Source organism: Bactrocera oleae, chromosome 5, assembly GCF_042242935.1.
Source record: "Bactrocera oleae isolate idBacOlea1 chromosome 5, idBacOlea1, whole genome shotgun sequence".
NCBI classification, from domain to species: domain Eukaryota; kingdom Metazoa; phylum Arthropoda; class Insecta; order Diptera; family Tephritidae; genus Bactrocera; species Bactrocera oleae.
The window spans coordinates 59,624,608-59,645,514 of record NC_091539.1 but is presented as its reverse complement, the minus strand read 5'-3'; the positions used below and the strand labels follow the sequence as shown (position 1 = coordinate 59,645,514).

General features: G+C 38.2%; 1 protein-coding gene across 1 annotated transcript; it reads right to left on the bottom strand.

Moving 5' to 3' along the window:
* Window positions 1–129: 129 nt before the first annotated feature.
* Window positions 130–20,616, bottom strand: ph-p (polyhomeotic proximal). Its single transcript, XM_036376057.2, has 6 exons — window positions 20,259–20,616; window positions 5,226–6,420; window positions 4,539–5,157; window positions 2,199–4,448; window positions 1,776–2,075; window positions 130–1,685 (listed from the first exon to the last, which is right to left on the bottom strand). Exons 1-6 carry the CDS (start codon window positions 20,291–20,293, stop codon window positions 859–861), a joined length of 5,226 nt encoding a protein of 1,741 aa, XP_036231950.2. The 5' UTR covers window positions 20,294–20,616; the 3' UTR covers window positions 130–858.
* Window positions 20,617–20,907: the final 291 nt, after the last annotated feature.

Genomic DNA, 20,907 nt, shown 5'->3' with positions numbered 1-20,907 from the left:
CGAAATGTAGTAGTGTCACCACTCTGCTGATCTTCGAAACTTTCTTCATTTTTTAGAAGACAATTACTTTGAATTTTGCTAATTGCAAGAAAAAATGCTTGAATTTTTTTATGAAATATTCACATAAACTTATTTGCAGTTAATGCCATTTATTTATTTCGAATATGCTTGAGTAGCAATATTATATATTAGTATTCAGTTAAATGTACACGCTTACAAACTAACATTAAGTATTACATAGTCGTTATTATGTAATAGCAATAGCAATAGGTAATAAAAATAAAAATACTCTTCGAGTTTACATATGTAGGTTTCTGAGTTTTCAAATATCCACAACTCAATGTGTGTAAGGGCGTGCCTCGCGCATGCAAAACTCCAGCGCTGAAATCAAGCGCTAACACTAAATGGTACTTATATTTAATTTTATGTAGAACTTAAGCAATAAATTTACTAATTTCTCGATTAAAAGCAAGTGGAACAAAAATAAAGTATAATTATGTAATAATAAAAACAGTAGTGTCCAAGCAAATAAGCACAGTACTTTCGTATAATTAAGTATGATTCAACAAAATAGCTCAAATACATATTCTAAAAAACAGTTAACCCAACTTATGCGGTATAAATAATTCAAATTTCTTTGCCGCCACACAAACGAACCAATTTATGCTGCCTTAGTAGAAAATTCAAAAATTTAAGCCATTTCAATGTAAGTGCTGTTTCTTTAGTTCAACACACTTTTCAGTTTCCGCTAAACTTTATGTACAAAGCCTACTTAACAAATAGTTGTCGTCGCTTATGCTACATTTTCATTTATATTAACGCCCCACAAAATGTATTTACAAACTTCAAACACCGGCTCTACTGTTGCGACTCTTTGTCGGCATTCGGCGCTGGCGCTTGCTCCTTCATCGACTCCACCTTGGCGACAATCTTCAGCGCCGGCCCCAATTTCATGCCCATCGCATTCACCAAATGATTCTCCTTGAGCAACATCAGCGCCTGACCGTCAATCTCCTGCTGTTCGAAGTCATCAACGTAGTCCGTGCAGCCGGGCAAATGGCGTATAAACTCGCATACCTCAGCCACGCTCCAATCGGCCATGGCGGGTCGTTCCGCCGGCGTGGCGGCTGACGCTTGCGCTGCTGCAGCGTTAGCGGTATTGGCGGCAGTCGCAGCGGCGTTAGCAGTAGCTGTGGCGACCGCGACGGCATTGGCGACTGCAGCAACATTTGCCGCGTGCTGAGCCTCAGCCGCAACGAGTGCGGCATTCTCGTGTTTGTTGTTGGCGGCCACATTATTGCTGTAGCCTGTAATCGGCGCCGAAGGAATTTGGTCAGTTTGCATTTTCTCTGGCGTTGGCGCTTCATTTGTGTTGCTGGTAATACTGGAGATCTCGATGGCGTTCTTATTGTTGTGAGACAACATTTGTTCGGCGTTGTTATGCTGGTTGCCAGCAGTAGTTACGCTCGTGTTACTTTGCGTTGGCGCCTCTGTTGGTTGCTCGTTCATCGATGCCTTCGCTTGGCGGGCGCATGTCAGCGAACAGTAGCGTTTCTTCTTCAGTTTCGTTTTGTGTTCGGGTTTACCGCATTGTTCGCAAGCAACCATATCGGGTGGTAGCGCTTTAACGCCATTAGTTTGGTTGAGCGCATTGTGTGTCTCTTCATCCAAAGATATCTTTTTCTCTGTAAAAGCAAATGTTATAGAGTTTGAGGTTAGTGCATTGCGAAAAAGGTATTTTTTTCTATTCTTTTTTTTTTTGTAAATATACTCACTGGGCGGCTCGTCATCGGTTTCCTTATCTGTGTAACGCTGTCGTGTCACAGGGAACGGTTCGTCGGCTTCCTTTATCAATAGACCTTCGATGACGTGGGTCAGCACATTGGGCTTGATCATGGCTTTGGGTAGATCCTTTTCCACTTTAATGTTTGCCATGCTAGACATATTCTTAGACATTGAGATTGCATTGTTGGATTTAACAGCTTGAGTATTGCCATCGTCATTTGTGGAAGATGCGGCGGCAGCTGACTTCTCCGTCTCAGTGTTGGCTGTTTTGGCGTTGTCATTGCGAGCACCTATGAATTGGATGGAGTGAGAGTTATGAACAACTTTCTGCATAGAACTTAAAGGAAATTTAAGGAATTGCAAGACAGCAAGAAGCTACAAATTTCTAACCTCAAAAATTTTTTATAACTCACCTTTGGTCGGCGATGATGTAGTGGATTGTGTAAGCGACGTCACATTCGCGACGTTTTTCGTCGGCGATGTAGCTGTAGTGGTGGGTGTAGTTGGCGTCGTTGGCGCTGGCGTGGTGTCCATAGCATTTGCAGTTTTAGCCGCTTCTGCGTTCGACTGATTGGCAGTGCTTGCCGCTGTAGAGTTACCACCACTCGTAGCATTGTTAGCTTGCGTTTGTTGTTGCTGTTGCGTCGCGCTGTTGGTGGTGGTGGAACTGGCCGATGTTGGCTCAACCGTTTGTTGTTGAGGCGTAGCTGCTTTCGGCGCCTCCATGGCCGTTTTAGCGGTGGCTTCTTTCAATTCCGCTGCCGACGCCGCTGCCGCTGCAGACGCATTCGTTGCATTGACATTATTCATGTGAATCATTTGATTGTTATTGGCCGCGGCGTTGCCCGATGAGACTTGCATTGTGCGATTCGCCTCGGACGCAATGCTGCCCACCACCATATGTGTTTGCGACTGCGCCGCTAACGCGTTTTTGTATTGTTGCTGTAATTGATGTTGTTGCTGCAGTTGTTGCTGTTGTTGTTCGTTCGAATGCGTTTTAATAGGCGTACCAGGTAGTGATGACACAGCTGTCACGCCACCGCCAGCGCCGCTATTTATCGGTGATGCCATGGTGGCTGCAGATGTTGCTGTTGAGGTGACCGGTGAAGACTGCAAACCACCCATGGAAGCATTCATCATAGAAGTGAGGCTGAGCAGTGGGCTTTGTGTGGGTGTGGATACAATGCTGGCTTGTGGCAGCGGCTGAGCGGCAGGTGGCGCCATTTGATTTTGCTGCTGCTGTTGTTGTTGTTGTTGCTGCTGTTGCTGCGCTTGCTGTTGTGCTAAAGCTTGTGATTGTTGTTGTTGTTGATGCTGCTGCTGCTGTGCCTGCTGCTGCGCCTGTTGCTGAGCATGTTGTTGCGCTTGTTGCTGTTGTTGCGAGGCAGCTAGCGAAGCGGCGAGTAAACTTTGCTGCTGCTGTTGTTGTTGTTGCTGTTGCTGCTGCTGCTGCTGCAGTTGTGAAGTCTGATTAATGCCAATTGTGCTGGTCACCAGCGGGCCAGCCTGATTCGTAATAGTCACCACCGAAGTGGTCGGCAGTGTCGAAGCTTTCGACTGATAAACAGCGTGTTGTTGCAATGCGGCAGCAGCAGATGAGGCAATGCTCGAAGGTGTTGAGGAGGACACCGAGAATGGTACGCCAGCGATTTGCGTTGGCAGGTGAGTCTGTTGTTGTTGTTGCTGTTGCGCATGCGCTTGACCTTGCGTTGGCTGTGGCTGTTGTTGTTGTACAACTATTTGATGTATTATATTTTGCTGTTGTTGCTGCTGCTGCTCACGCTGCTGCTGCTGTTGGTGTTGCTGTTGCTGCTGCTGTTGTTGTTGTTGCACCAATTGCTGTTGCAACAGCTGAGTTTGCAGCTGCTGCTGTTGTTGTTGTTGTTGCGCCTGTTGCTGCTGCTGCTGTGTAATGAATGTTTGCGGTGCCACTTGCAATTGAATTTGTTGTGGCTGCTGTTGCTGTTGCAATTGTTGTTGTTGCTGCTGCTGCTGCTGTTGCATTTGTATAGCGGATGCGAATTGCTGCTGCAGCAAATGTTGTTGTAGGAGCGCTTGTTGTTGTTGCTGCTGCTGTTTTTGCATTTGTTGTATTTGAATCTGTTGTTGTTGGTGCTGTTGCTGCTGCTTATCAACATGGCCCGTCGTGGTGGTCTGCTGTATGGCCTGGCCATTTTGTATGGTTATCGAGGGTCCGGTGCTCATCACAACCATCTTGCCCGCCGGCGTCACAACCTGATGCATGGTTGCGCCCTGTTGCTGCAGTCCCGCTGCTGTGGCGACCGTTTGCGTTTTCACCTGCTGCGGCTGACCATTTTCAGTCTTCATTGTCGGCAGCGCCGGCCTCACGGGCTGCTGCTTGGTGCGCATTTTCTTCAGCAAACTTTGATTCTGCGCTGTTTGCGTCGACACCGAACTGGCCGGACGTATTTGTGCGCCATTCTGTGGCAGTATTTGCGGTACACGTTGTGCCACTTGTTGCTGCAATTGGCTAGCGGTGATCGCTTGTTGCTGCAGTTGTGCAGCGACGACGGCCTGTGCCGTTTGTTGTTGCTGCTGCTGGGCTTGTTGCTGGTGGCTTTGCTGTTGCTTGGGCGCGAGCGCTTCGATTTGTTGGCGTGGCTTTGCGGCCGGTTGTGCGACGTTGCACTGCAAGGTGATCGCTGTGGGGAGAAAATGAAAGGAACAATTAAGTGGTGTGTGTAACCAAGCAATCGAAAAGGGGAAATATCATAAAATGTGTCTTCACTTACGATTTTGCTGTTGCGCCTGTATGGTTTGATGCGATGCTGGCTGCTGGATGAACATGCTTTGCGTGCCGTCCGGCTGTGTGCCGCGTATTATAATCGGATTCTGCCAGAATGGCACCCAAGGACCGATTTGCATTTGCTGTGTGCCGGTGGCGCCCTGCAAGGGGCTAATGATCTGCGCCGGCATGGTCGCTTGTGACACCTGCACACACTGCTGTGTCGACTGTTGCTGCTGCTGCTGTGCAACGCCACCGGCAGTGCCAGTCGCCGATTGCACGGTGTTCGTGGTAGTGGTCACCTTCTGCACAACCTTCTGCTGTAGACTTTTCTGCGCATCACTTGTGGCCTTGACGCTTTGTGCTTGCTGCTGCTGCTGTTGTTGTTGCTGCTGCTGTTGTTGCGCGTTGGCCGCTGAGGCGACCATGGAATTGAAAAGGTTCTGCTGTTGTTGTGGCGATTGCGCAAGCACCGGTGTAAAGAGCAGCGTCTGCGGTGATTGACTGGACGGGATCGCATAGGTGTTGGGGAAACTGGCATTGCCGCCAATCATCTGCTTGGCATTCTGTGTGGTGGTGGTAATCATTTGCGGTGTGCCACCTTGAAACGGCTTGCTGGCAATAACCTAGTGAAATAATGTCAAATGTTAGAAAAATCAAGTCAACTTGGCATAATAATTTACAAGCAACGCACCTGTATCGGCTGCTGACCCAAATTGGAGTGTATCAAATTGCCGGAGACGAGCTGCGGATAAATGAAACCCGAATTGAGCGCCGTCTGTTGCGGCATCAACTGCACGGTGCGCCCCTGCGCCCAATCGCCCAACACCTGACCGGTCAACTGCATCGGCGACATGGTGCTTATGGTGGTCGAGTGTTGTTGTTGCATTGCGGCGACAGCGGCAGCGGCGCTGCTTGGTGTTTGCTGATTAGCCGGACTGCCTGGAGCGCCAGCCGTTGGATCCGCCAACTGCATTTGCATTTGTTGCAATTGATTTGCTTGCGTGGGATCCAATAGGCCGGCATGCTTCAGTTCGCCAGCTGCGCCGGCGGCGCTCAGCTGATGTGTGGTGGCAGTGTGTGTGGGAAATTCCTGTTTCACTTGTATGGTGGCGAATGGTGAGCCATGTTGTAGTTGCAATTGTTGCAACTGCTGCAATTGTTCGGGTGAGATTTGCAGTGGCACCGACGAAGGCGCCACCTGTTGAGCTGGACTCTGTGATTTCTCCAGCGTGAAGTTTTTATGCGTTGTAATGTTGTTTTGCGGCGCTGTATTGCTTACAGCGACCGATGTTGAGGAGCTGACAAACGTCGACGATGTAGAGGATGAAATTGATGTAGATGTTGTTGCTGTTGCAGCCGATGATGATGTTGATGACGAAACGCCACCACTACTACCTAAGGAGGGGTGCTTATAGCTTGCGTTGGTATTGTGGCTGTGGTTGTTGTTGTTGTTGTTGTTATTGCTATTGTTATTGTTGTGATGTTGGTGATTGCCGCTAGCGCTGCTAATATGCGTATCCGGATATGGTGGACTGGCGAAATCGTATTTCTCGTCAAATGTTATGCCCGCCTTTTGTGCGAGTGTTTCCAGACACTTTAGTGGGCGTTCGTTGTTTTTGTGAGAATTTACGTTGCTATTGTTATTGTTATTGTTGTTGCTTATGTGTGTATGAACACTATTGTTTGTGGTAGTTGTAGTGGTGGTGTTCGCTTGTTGTTGTTGTTGCTGTTGCTGTTGTTTTAATGCAGCTGTTGTGCTATCCACCGACTGCGTGTACTCCGAATTGACTCTGATAATCCTAATATTCGAGTTATCCTTCAAAGGTTGAGTAGGTAAATAGACGTTGGTAGGCGTTGGATGTGTGACGTCGCTTTCAATATCCGTTCTAAAAGTAGAGAAAAACAAAGCATATTCGGGATTGGAATTAATATATATTATAGATAATAAAATGCAAAAACAGAAAATATTAAATAAAAATAAAAGTTTTATATAAAAGTAATTTGAAAGCAAATGAAAAAATATTTAATTTTATATATAATAATAAAAATAATATGAACACTGATAATAGTAATAATAATTATAATAATAATAAATTTAATATAGTGAAAAAATAAACGCAACTGTCTTTTAAAACATTAACCCTTATAGTCACAAAAAATTTTAATCAAAAAAAAACACAAATGTCTTTTGCTGAAGTGGTAAAGTCATAAAAATCTCAGCAACTGTCTTAACCACATGCGAAAATAGCAATGCGAAATTAATAACTTTCGAATCGAAATGAACCAGCATCATCGTCAACGGGTTAAAGTATGAATGGGTGCGTTAAAGATATTTAGAACAAATGCGAGTTACCAAATACCACAAAAAGAAAAAAAACAAATTATTATTATTATACTTAAAGCCTTACAATTTAACCAACAAAACAAAAAAAAAAGTGTTAATACCCTTCACAAGCGCATTTCTTATAGCAACTATACATGTGTATAACTAAATCCAACATCCAGCGGAAAACGCATTCTAGCAACGTTTTTGACCAAAACCCCTTCAAGTCGAATTGAGGGGTTACATGGGTTTCACGGCTTCAAAAAAAGTTTTTTTTATTGTCTTATTTAATTCTATAATATCTCTAGAACATTGTCCTAAATTCTCAAGATGAAGCCAGTAATAGTTTTGGTCAGCTCGAGGTCAGCTATATAGTCACTTAAAACTTTAAACGCGTTATTCGCGAAACTGTGTTTTCAAAGTCGATTGTCAAGATTTATCGCGAACTACTCAATCGATTTTAATGAAATTTTACACAGGTTTTTAAGCTATAATTTACAAGGTCTTGAAGAAGAATTTTAAAAAACAAAGAACGTCGTGAAGTTTTCACCAAAATTTCAATTTTTTTTTTGTAAAAATGTCTGTTTAGAATACAAATTTCACTTTATTTGTTTTGTTCTCCGTCTAATACCTAATTAATGAACTTAGTTTTTTCCAATTTTCACTTTATTTATTTTTTGTCCAATCCAATACCTAGTTAATAGTCTTAGTTCAAACACGTATTTTTTTCTTTTTACTTTTGATGATACTGTCAGAAGTTCTGCTGTCAACGCGGAAGCACCTTTTTCCCGAGGAACTGCCGGAAATTACCGAGTTTTGAATAAAATATTTAATTTTTTATATAAAATAATTTCAATAAAAAAATTATTGAAAATAGGGCGTTTTTTGCTCGACGAAACCCATGTAACCCCTTAAGGCTACTTAATAAGGAAAATAGATTTTTTATGTCTCTTACAATAATTCATGCCAAATATCGTGGAGATATCTTGTCAACTAAAAAAGTTTTCCATGCAAGAAATACGTTGAGTTTGTATGGCAGCTGTATCCTATACTGATTCGATTTAGACGATTTCGGCAAATAAGCAGCTTCTTGGAGAGAAAAGGACGTGTGCAAAATTTCATAGCGCTAGCTCAAAAATTGAAGTACTAGTTCGCGTATTTACAGACAGACGGCCATCGCTAACTCAACTCAACTCGTCACGCTGATCATTTAAAAAAATATACTTTATAGAGTCTCCCACGTTTTCTTCTGGGTGTTACAAACTACGTGGCAATTTTAATACACGCTGTTCAGGGTATAACAATAATTAATCTTATATACCAAACTTTAACCCCCGAAATTAAAAAAAGGACCTGCGATATGAATTCTGTACAAAAAGAGTATAATTTTCTGTTATACAATAGTACAGTAGAATGCTGATAGCTTATAACCTGCAAATATGTATAGTTAATTATGTGTGTACATATATCTGCACATGTGTACATAACCTATAACTTCAAACCCCATTAATTTAAGTAATTTATGTATGCATATAGGTAATTACATAAATTTACATGAAGTGAGGCAGCTGCCCCAACAGTGTTACGAATAACATAACAACGTTCATGTCAAATGCAACAAGGTTGTTATTGGTATTGTTGTTGTCAAAGTAAATTGTCTTTCGGCTATTAAAGAATAATATTGTCATAAATACAAATGAAACGTAAAGAATATAAATAATGACTTACAAAATTAACATTTTATTAAAAAAAATATATTATTGACATTTAAAGGATTACTTCGATATAATCGAGTTTCTTATTGCTATAAAAAAAAAGACAACTAAAAATTAAAGATTTTTTATAAAAACATATGTTTTTAAGACTTTTTAGAACTTCTGCATCTTTCAATGGCAGCTTGTTGGTTAAAATGCTTTAAGAAAATTGATTAATACAATTTTTTCAAGCTACAATTTTTTAAAATGATTTTCAAAACTGTTTACCAACTCGCATAAATTTCATATAAAACCTAAAAAAAAATATAAAAAACTTTATTAAAATTTCAACACTCTTCACTCGAAAATTAATTATTTGTTTTGCTAAAAATTCGTGTTCATACATTAAAAACAAATAACTACAAAATACTCATGAATTTATTAATATTTTTGTATTCATTAATATTTTTCCATGCCACCTTTTTACCGCCAATTTTTCTGTTTTCCCTATTCACTCAATGCATCTTTCGTTTGCGCGTTCCTTGCGCATGTGCCCTTTACAACTGCTCGGTTCGGTGTTTTCGAACAGAACAGTTTGTTGCATGCCACTAATTTGATCGGCGTGCAATTTGAAGTGAACACAGCCAACGGCAACACACGAAGGAGAAAGATATTTTAGTTTTATATTATTATTTTCTTTTTTTTTTTGTTTGTTGAAACTTTGCTGTTTGCAAGGGATGTTTTTTGTTGTTGGCTCAACACATTCGCTAATGGGATATATCCTCGGAATAATGCAGTCCCAACGAGGGTTGAACTCTTTTTTTTTTGTCGTTCTGCAAACTGCATTAATGTAAATTTTTTCTGTTTGCTTGCAGCCTTAGCATTTGGCTGTCTAAAAATGGAAACCGGAAGGAATTGATGCATAAAACTAAGCAGAATTAGGCAAAAGTGTGCGCGGAAAAAAGGACAAAATTGTGTCAAAGTTGTGTTGAAAAAAGTTGATGCGATTTGACAGCGTAGGACGAAACAGAAAAGGGTAAGGTAAAATGGATTTAGACACTTTTGGAACAAAATGCAGCTATGCTTGGTTTATTTACATATTTGTTTATAAAGGTGGTAGGTCTGTTTGATTTTTTTTGCTGAAATGATAATAAAGTTGTGAAATAAAATCACAAAAATATTTAAGTTCTAAAATTTTAGGTTTATTTGGCATTTAAAATTGCATGAAAACGTGATTTCTGAGGGATTTTACATTATTTTCGTTTGTTTTTTGGGGGAAAAAATTAGAATTTTTTTTAAATTGAAATTGCTGCGTGCATAATAATAACAGGATTGCTTTTCTTCTTCTTTTAGCTATATATAATATGTCGCTCTTTCAATTTTAGTGGCAAAAATATTTTTTGTTTGTATTTAATAAATTGTAATACAATTTTCATTACACTTTGCGGCTTCAAAAACAATATTACCAGTTCATTTAGTGGCGGTTACGACCACTGTTGTCAAAATTTTAGAATGGACCTTATCGTGAAACCAAATTGAAACAATTAGTTAATGTTATAGTTGCAGAAAAAAGTTTGAAAAAACAAAAAATTGGTTAGCATGTACAATAAACTCAAAATTTAATACTGGAAGAGTTCGCGCGTGTTTTTAAAAAAAAAAATTGTTGTTGCAAATAAGCACGACAAACTGTACAAGTTTTTTCAAATTGAGCGAGCTTGCTTATTTTTACTTCTCTTCTCTTCTACAAGTTCAAACAACCTGAACTTAAATTTCTAAAAAAACAAAAAAAAAAAAATATAGAAAAAACGAAGCAAACTAATTAATACCAAGAAATAATTCAACCTCGTTTTCCTTTCTGATGCCTCAGCAGATATTGAACTTAAAATGTGCACACACGATTTCGCTCACAACTTCCTCCAACTTACTGAAGTACAATTTAACTCGGTTTTCATTCAAGAGAAAAATCAGATTTCAGCGCTCTTTTCCCACGTGCATACAAAAAAGATGCTTGGTTGCATATTTGTTAAATTAGGAGATTATGGATATTGTTGTATATATGAGCTATTTAGGCAAAAGAATTGAGAAAAATTATCACAAATCATTTTTTCACGAAACTGCATAATTCATCTCAAGAATTACGGTTATGTTCCAGACAGCGACATTGGTTAGAAATAATTTTTGGATAACTGGAACAGTTCGAAATGAATTAATGTTTGCATATCTGCAACACATTTGTACCCTGAGCAGGGTATATTAAGTTTCCCACGAAGTTTTTAACAAGCCAGAAGGAAGTGTCATCCGTATGCACGCGAACTAGCGCCACGATTTTTGAGATATCGCTTTGAAGTTTTGTACACGTCTTTTTCTCCGCAAGAAGTTGGTCATTTGTCGCAACCGCCAATATCGGATCACTATAGGATACAGCTGCCATACAAACTAATCGTTCAAAAGTTCAAGTTCTTGTATAGAAAACCTTTTTATTTGACAATATATCTTCATGAATCTTGACATGGATTATTGTCTGAGGCAGCGGTATAATCTTCAGCACGTTGAGATATTTGAGTTTTTTAGCATAAGAAACCTTTGAGCCGTTCCCGTTTTAATCAAAATCTTGTGAAATAAGTTTGGTTAGGTTAGGTTACAGGACTAATTCTTGCTTTATACCAGTAGAGGACATATCGACATAGCGCATTGAATTGATCACAAATAACTTGAGACGGCTAATATCGATTCCACTTAATTCACCGTAAGTACTATGACAACAAGAATGTTTCAACGTCCGTTTCCAGCTTGACTTTTACCGGTAAATTTTGGATTTTGTAGTAAACTAAACTACTAATTATGCAGAATTGGCCATAATATACTGAACATATGTCCTGCATGCAAAGTCCTCGCATAATACTAACGAATTAGATTTAGAATTCATAAGTTACAGCTATTGAAAGAATATGTCAAAAATATTTAAAAATTTACATGAAGCCAAAAGTAAAACACTTCAACTCACACTACATACCTAACACACTTATACGGAGATTTAAGAAAGCAATTTCGGGAAATCATTATGGGCTTTCGGATTAGCATTTTCCAAATATAAAGCATGAAATCGCAACATTTGTCAACTGCATGAAAAAGCAAAAACACCAATAACATTTGCGAAATATCAACAAAAGCAGCATTACAAAGAAAATCAACATGAAAATTGCGAAATTCTAAATGTCTCGGGGATATATTGATGGCTGTCTGCGTGTATATGTGTGCGTGCGTATCGCCAAATTCCTTACAGCATGAACCACAGGTCACCTGCCTGCTGTGTTCCTTATTGCATTTCGTAGGGATCCGCAAAGGAAAATTATATTCGCAAGAGGGGAAAGACAAAGCGAGTGACACAAAAGAAATGGTTGCCTAAAAATAAAAACAACAAAAGGGCAGAAAAGAAAAATATGTGCAAGAAGTAGTTAATATATGAATAGCAAGCAAAAGGCGTTTATAGTTGCAGCGGTGGCAGTATGCACCCTATAAGAAAAGTTGCAAGCAAAACATCAAAGAGGGATAATTAAAAATATTTGAATGTATAGAATAAGCTAGACAGGGTAGATATTTTGGGTTATTAAAAAAAAAAAAATAAATAAATAAAGTAATAAGAATGAATATTTAGTTAACAATCTAAAACATTTATGTAAAACAAGACAAAACATTCACTTCGGCAGCACCGAAACTATAATTCCATTCACGGTTGCATTTTTGCAGCATAAAAGGGTATAAGAAGATTTTTATCTTGATTTAATGTGTCAGAACAATTTGCCGTGGTTAATAATCTATGCTAAATTTCGTAAGGTTACCTTGTCAAATTAAAAAAGTCTTCCATACAAGAACTTGATTTTGTACTCTTAATAAATGCTACACTGATGCGTTCTGTACAATTTCTTCGGAGATGTCACCGCTGCTTGAGATAATCCCAAATTCCGTGACGATACTTTGTCAAATAAAAAATGTTTACGGGGACGGGATTTCGATCGATCAGTTTGTATGAGAGCTATTTGCTATAGTGGTCCGATCGAGATTGCACCGTTGCCTTGGATAATAATCCACGCTAAATTTCATAAAGATACCTTGTCAAATAAAAAAGTTTTCCATACAAGTACTAGATTTTGATCTGTTAATTTGTATAGCAGCTACGTGCTATAGTGGTCCGTTCTGAACCAATTATTCGGAGATTGTACCGTGGCCTTAGATATTAATCCATGTCGAATTTCGTGAACTTGCTTTCGTTCCGACAAATTTGTAGCTTCTTAGCAAATAATGAGGGAACAGTTCGCCTATATTTATGTAGTTTTGGTCCCTCATGTACATCAAATCCCCCGGTCAATGTAGAACATTGAATTTCTCACAGGGATGATAGCAAGATGGTCGCTATGGCACTGGTGTTTCGCAGTTGTTGTTATAGGATAACATTAAATTTGCTAGTACACCATTGTTATTGTTGTTGCATTAAGAATAGCACAGTCATGGTTGCCCTTCACAAATAATTTACATTCGGCTTGAAGCTGCTCTTAAAGCAATCCATCAGCAATCATACATTTATCGATTGCTGCTAGGTGATGGATATCACAGAAACAACAACAAAAAATACATAGATTTATGAGAGTGAGAGTAATTGCTCGGTGTGATTTTTATGAAAAACGTAGCCCTGGATAAAGCAACAAAACTAAAATATCAAAAAAAAAAAAAAAATATGAGACCGATCATCGCCACCACCACGGCGTTTGTAGAGCAAATGTGTTATTGTACAATGGATGGATGGCAGCATCCGGAAGAAAATCACCACCTTTTGTCCCGGACTTTATGTGTGCGTATGACGCCCATTATGCATTCCTACATGTGCGTATGTGTGCTTGTATAGAAGTACACTCCGGAGCAATATGACCACCAGCGAGTCCAGCGGCCGGGCTTCGCGCCAACCCCCGGTGACTGTGCTCGAACCGTCTGTAGCCGTGTAACCTTCACATTTTGTTGCACAAAAAAAAAAAGCGAAGTAAAATGAAAATATGAAACAAGAAGAAGCAGCGCAACTCAAGAACAGCAATTGCAGATGACAAACGCAGACCAAGTTTGGCGACGGGAACCCTTTCAACTGCCACCATACTTATGTGCTTAAGCAGAGTTGGTATTGTGCGAAATATGTGGCGTCGAGTTAAGCGCGGTTAGAAGAGGGTGCCGAGGCTGTCACCAACTTGGCAAAAAAAAAGAAAAAAAAACAAACAACCTCCACACACACATATACGGCTTTACGAAAAAAAGGTAGCGTAACCAAGAGCAACACACATGAATGCGTAGAGAAAGAATGGTTAAGTGCAAAAACAAGAAAGAGCGGCATGTTGTACCCAGTAAAGCAAAATTAGTACTTGAATTTATTAATTGTTTTTATAAATTCATATTTTTATATAAATTGAAGCGTTACTTTTCGAAGATTTTCAAAAACACAAAAACTGGTTCGAAATAATTCTCGCGTTCATTTCAAGACTTGAAATTAGAAATTACTTCTAACATAATTTATTAAATAAATTAAAGGATCACTCAGAAAGAATATTTTGGTTATAAAAAAATTTTATCAGAAATTTTCAAATATTATCCAAAAATTTTAAAATATATAATCGTTAAGGGAATCTGTCAGTTATCAGTTGTTTGTGGTTGCCAAATTGATGCTAATTGACATAAATACAAATACAAGAGGGTCTTAGGTATTTGAAGTTTTATAATTTGCATGGTTTATCTAATCAATTCTCGAAAAAAACTTCTTCTTTTATTTTTTTTTTTTTTAGTTTTTTCTTAATTTTTATTATAAGTTGCTGTTACTATTTACTATTACAAAAAATACGTTTAACTGAGATACCCGGTTAAAAAAAGAAATAATTTTTCATATAAACAGTTTTCCAGTTAAGCATCAGTTAATGTATATTTTTTTTAACGCATGCTATTATATAATCATATTACTTGTAAACATTTGAGATTGTTACATTTCTTTTTTCACTCATATAATATAACAGACTTCCAATATCAGAGAATAATGTTAGAAATGATCGATAAACAATAAAAATTTGACTTCAGCTGCACCGAAACTAGAATATCCTTCACATGTGCATTTCTTATAGCATAAATGTTAAAAAAAATATCTTTATTTTGATGTTGATCGGTCGGTTTGTATGACAGCCATATGCTATAGTGGTTTGATTCAAACAATTTGTTAGCAGCATGTAGCGTTACCTTAAACAATAATATAAACCGAAATTCGCGAAGATATCTTACAAAATAAAATATAGAAAACTAGGACTTGATTTCGATCGTTCAGTTTGTATGGCAGCTATATGCTAGAGCGGTCCGATCAGAAAAATTTCTTCAAATATGTTGCCATTGATTTGGACAATTCCCCCTGTTAAAGTTCGTGAAGATATCTTGCAAAATAAAAAAGTTTTCGATACAGGGACTTGAGTTTGAGCGGCCAGTTTTTATGACAGCTATAGGCTATAGTGATCCGATATCCGATATCGGTGATTGCAACAAATGAGCTGGTCTTGCGGAGAAAAGAATGTATGCACAATGACAGAACGATATCTCGAAAAGTACGCGTATTTACAGGAAGATCGGCAATAATTTTGCTCGCTGGGTTACTGCTTTAAACTAAGAACATTTTATACACGAGAAGAGCATAAGCAGACATAAAAATAAAATGTACCTATGCATGCACACAGGTTTCGGCGATTTACTGCAAACATACAAACACACACACATACATACATACATATTTACCACTGCATATAGTAAATGCAAAGCGGCGACTGTGTAGTGTGAAACAATTTTTTTTTTCTTGAACGTACTAGAGTTACTTTGGAGCGCTATAGCATATGAATGCGCTCGCCTGCAGTGTCTAATCATTAAACTGGCAACAACAAACCCAACAAAGAACACTGTCAACGTTTGTCTTGAGGCATTAATTTTTTTCCATTCTTTTTCACTGATCTTATCCTACTGCTTTTCGTTGTTGTTGCTGCTCTTGTTGTTGTTGTTGGCTTGGTTCGCGTTGCACAATGCTATTAATTCTTTAACATTTGCTGTTTAAAATGAAATATCAGCAACATCATCATTAACGCGCGTCAGCAAAAGGACAAAGAAAAAAAAAAGAAATACAAATGAAACAGAAGAAACAAAAACAACAAGCGTGAGTCTTTGGAAAGAAAACTGAAACTCATCGACAGACAACATTAACTTTGAGGCCGACAATTGCGTGCCTGGCCATTCAATGCTGGCCATCGATGCACTTATGCACACGAACACACAAGTAATATGTTTTTATATATAAGCAAAAAAACAGTTGTCGCCGGGCACGAAGTGCAAGCGAACCTCAAATGTTTGCTGATGCGTTGATGGCTGATCGTGCAATGCACGGCAATAACAAAAACAACAACAAAAACCAAAAACAACACACAAAAAACAAAAACAACAACAAGAACAGCAACCACAAACATGCAACAAAGAAGTTGGCGGTACGTGTGGAGCATGCACTACAACAACAAGAGAAGAAAAGCAATTACAACAAGCCTTGGTGAGACAGCATAAAAGTAATAAGCGAGAAAAAGCAAAAACCACTGCAAAGACAAAAAAACGCACAAGAAATGCAGCAAGCGCTAAAATAAAAAAGCAACAAGAAAAAATATATAGGCAACAACAAAAAGGCAGACGCTTTGCAATTCACGTTGGAATGAAAATTAATCGAGTGCTGGGCCGCCTTTATATTTTGCTGCATTATGCTCGAACGCAACATAGAAACATACATACATATATATGGATATATATATATATATATTTCTACTTTTTTTCTTCTCTCTCTCTATATATATACATATATGTGTGTTTGCATATCTACACACGCTCTCCGCGCTGTCAGTGTTCGCCTAAATGTAATACAAATGCTTTGTTGCTGTTGTTGCTATTGCTACCCAGAGTTGTTGTTCGTATGTATTACGGGTTGAATTTCTGCGGCTCTCCTCTTTTTCCTTAAAATTTATGGCGTCCATTCTTTTAATGATTATAAAGATGATGTTGGCAAACGCAACGGCGGAGGAGGGAGACGACGGCATATGTGTATATATGTGTGTATCTATATATGTATGTATATAGGACTGAAGCAAACCATACAAAAATTAAAAACCATTTAAATGGTTGCACAGGGACAGCAGAGAGCAGCAGCGGTAGCAGCTGATAAAGTGGCTTTAGTGGTGGCGTTTCTTTGCGCTTTGGTAACGGCTGCTCTACGGGTAGAAAGAGAAGCCAACAGCAACGCGTTGTCTGCCTTGCGCCGTCGCTAGAGCTATAACCATACGCCTGTGGTTGTTGTTGCCACTGATATGGTGGTTGGTGAAACGTCGTGTGCAAATAAAAAAATAAGGCGCAGCCGTCGAAGCAAGCAAAAGGCAACAACAACGATTTATCGATTATTCGGTGCCTTTTTCGGGCAGTTGTCAAATATGGTGTACCCCGACCGGCCTGTCAGAAACATTTACACAAGCAATAAAAGATACAAAACAAAAAAAAAAACAACAAGCAAAAACCGGTCCGCCATACTGGGCGAGTGTGACGAAAAGAGATGGCGGCGGCTGGCTTTTAATGGCCGCTGGTTAGAAGAGCGCAGCAAGCTGTTAACACTTAAAACTGCGAATGTGCAATACAAGCATGTTAAAAGCGAATGCGGAGAGAAATCGTGGCAATGAAAAAGAATTGCTAAAATTGCCACGAGGGTTGCCAGACGCAACGTAATGCGTTTCATGTAATTCATTTCATGAGCGCAATATAATGTTGCCTTTCGTGAGCGTCTAATATCGGAGGAAAGTGTATGATTTTGTGTGGAAATTTGTATGTTTCAGCTGGTGGTGGTTTAGCCACACAAATTGTACCCTCAAGCGGCATTAAAACATTAAAAACTCATCACAAAATGGTAATTTATGATGCAGGGTAAAGTAGCTACTTATTATTGCCTTAATTTTTCCCTGCCTAACATAAACTTGCTACAGTAGCAAATATTTTCTGAATTTATATATGCCAAAGTCGTATGAGCCGTGTCGCTGGTGGTGCTTGGTAACCCCTATGGGACTTGTGGTTACCACCACCAGCTAAAATCATTTCGTTTCCCGCTTTCTCAACTCCCGCTAGTAATCTGATATTTCCAGCAATATCAGCATGTGTTTTTGCTGTTATTTCTTTAATTTCCAAATACCCTCACTTCCTTTTCAATCAGAATATGTCAGCCATTGCCAGACGGCAAAGAAGTAGACGACGATGTTAATGACAACGACAACAACTGCTACACATCTCGGACGTACCAAGCGTCCGTGTCTCCAATATGAAACCCATCTCAAGGCAGACAGTTCATGGTGCATTGCAAAACTTTGCTCCCTCACACAGTGTACAACGGTAGTGTCTGTCAGTGGAGTACACTGGCCAGCTAGCTAGCAGCAACAACAGTAAGTGCTACGCAACCGAGAAACTGGTTTTTTGATAAATGTGCAATTCGAGTAGACAACTGAGGTGAAAAGAGTTAAAGTAAGCAGAGCAAGTTGAGCGATTCTAAAGCGAGCTTAAATAGAAGACAGTAAGAAAACATATGTAAAATGGTAAAAAAAAATGTTTTTTTTTCATTTTCGATTTAAAATTTCGTCACGTTGAATAGGAAGTTGTTAGTCAAAAGTGGATTTCAGAGGTTGTTTATGTTATTTTATACTTACGAGGAAAAATTAGAGCATGTACATACGTAAGATATTGGTAATATATCTAGTCTATTTTTTCTTATAATTTAAGTAACTTTTTATGTTATAATTAGAATTAGATAGGTTGTTTCATACTGAAGGTTGCTGGTCCACCTAATTGGAAGTATTTCAGTATATTGTCTCAAATACAAAATTAACGAGGTTAAATTCTAGTATAAAATTCTGTGATAAAGATATTCCTTATATGCTCTTAAGAATACTGACTGTTTTAAAAATATCTTAATATAAAAATATAAATATTTCTCCCCCTTTTGTAGTTCAAAAATCTACTTCAAGTAAAAAAACACGCTATTTTAAAATGAATCCTTATAAATGAGTACTTTGCCCATTAGCCCTCTCCGCTCACATACTTTGAGTTTCATAACTTTTGCTTGCTTAATCTGCTTAACGGCAATTATTTATAGACATATTGAGAATATAAATACTCATATAATTAAATATTAAGAACTTTTATCACAAATAACAACAACAAATATCCATAAAAACACTTAATGATTGCTTTTCAATCATACTCAATGATATTTTATGAATAAAGTGGTGGGTAAAGTCTGCCGGCTGTCTCAAAAGAGCGAGATCTACCTGGCTGCATACTTAAGAAGAGCAAAGCTAAAAAAAAAAAAACAACAGCAACCACAATAGTAGAAAGAGTGTCGAAAAAGGACGCATAAATTCCTGTAAGAATGTTTGATGATGAATGGTGGTAGATATGGTGTGGTTAAAAAATGTTTACTGCTTGATTTTACTTTTAAGGGAAAAGCTTCAGCTTAATTTGTCAAAGTTTTTACCGACTATTTGTTATGTCATATTTTATGCAATCTTAGAAACTAACCTAGTTGTACCCTCAACTTTGCTTACACTTGTATATTTGTTTCAAAATTGCGGAAATCACACAGACCAAAAAAATTCCCTTTCAAATCGTTTGTTTTCATAAGCATAAAAGCAAAGAAGGGAAAATGCTGAGTGGTAGCATGCTCAGTTTAGTTTTTATACACGAGGTTGTAAAACTCTCAGCGCCAGTGTGAGAGAAACTTCAATTAAAGAGAGCATAGTTGCCATATTACGAGAGAATTTTTCATTATTGCTAATTAGCAATCGCAGCAAGTTAAGAGGCAAAGTGCAGACTCTCATATAACAATAAAATTGTTATTATTGCGGTAAAAAATTGTTAAAAGAAATAGTTGCGGCTTAAATAGATAGAAATAAATTAAGACTTGCACCGTTAAAGTCTATTGTGCCCTCCACTCTCTCACATGAGCCCAGCACTCTGATAAATTCCAACACAATGCTGCGTGGTACATATTCGGAAATATAGATCCAAAGGCTTTGATCTTTCGTCTACAGAATGCTGTGCAGTTTAGAAACAGGTAGTCGGAAGTTTCCAGCTTCGTGTCGTAAAACCAACAGTTTGTAATTGCGGCTTAACTTCATTAGAAATAACCTTAATACATTAATGAAAATGTCATTTTATAGTTAAAATTTATTAAATGGTACAAATTTTAATCTTTTTTAATCTTCTGCAATCATAATTAGAAAAAATGTGTCTACTTGCTATATAAGTACTTATATTGATAACTAGTAATGATTACTAACGTTAGTATAAATAAATAGTTACTTAATTTTTCATATATTTTTTAAACATACTAATTGCATACAAAATTCTGGCATCACTGTTCTGCGTAATCAACACAACACATACCTAAGTGCTCATGCACTCTCCCGCTTTTTCACTTTTGTCTCTTGGGAACACAATCACCAACTTGTGTACGTCAAACAAAACGCCAGACGACCGCAATCAAGTATGCATAGTGTGTATCAAAAGCAAAATTTAATATAAAAAATTTATATTACTACTATTTGATTTGTAAACAAATGTAATGGAAAACAAGAAATACCTTTTCGAAATAAACTTCAATCCACGACGATCCATCGTTCAACGAAAAATTCAATTGAAATAACTTAAAAGTTTGCATGCAGCATAGTCGATTCAATTCTGTTCGATTTGCATTCGCTTTACAACTTATAAATACTTCACTTCACAGAAACACAATCAGCAACAAATTGAACAAAGCAAAAGAAAAATATATTTGGGGAGAACAAAGAGAGAAACAACAAAAGTGTGTAACTCAAATTTACGAACGAACAGAAATGCAGAAATCAACACTGTGTATTAAAAAAGCAGCAAAAAAATTTGTGTGCTGCTTTTTGGTTTTGTGTAATAAGCTTTCTTTTTTTTTTTTGTTAATGTGTTTGTATTTTATTGATGATATACAACAATTGGGTCAAGCACCTGTATGCGGGAGCTTAAGGACCAACATTGCTGGTGTGCAAACATGCCATATTTATGTATGCGCAAAAGCTTAAGCGGCGGTAACAGAGTGAAGAGTCTCCAAAAACCGCGGAAAATATTCTGCTTCAAACACTTTAAATATTGTCTCAAAACCCATATAGTGCATTAAATGTATTGAAAAATATAATTATTTCACTTTAATTTTCATGTAGTAGACACTCCCCCGTTCATACTGCAACAATGCATGGGGTTTG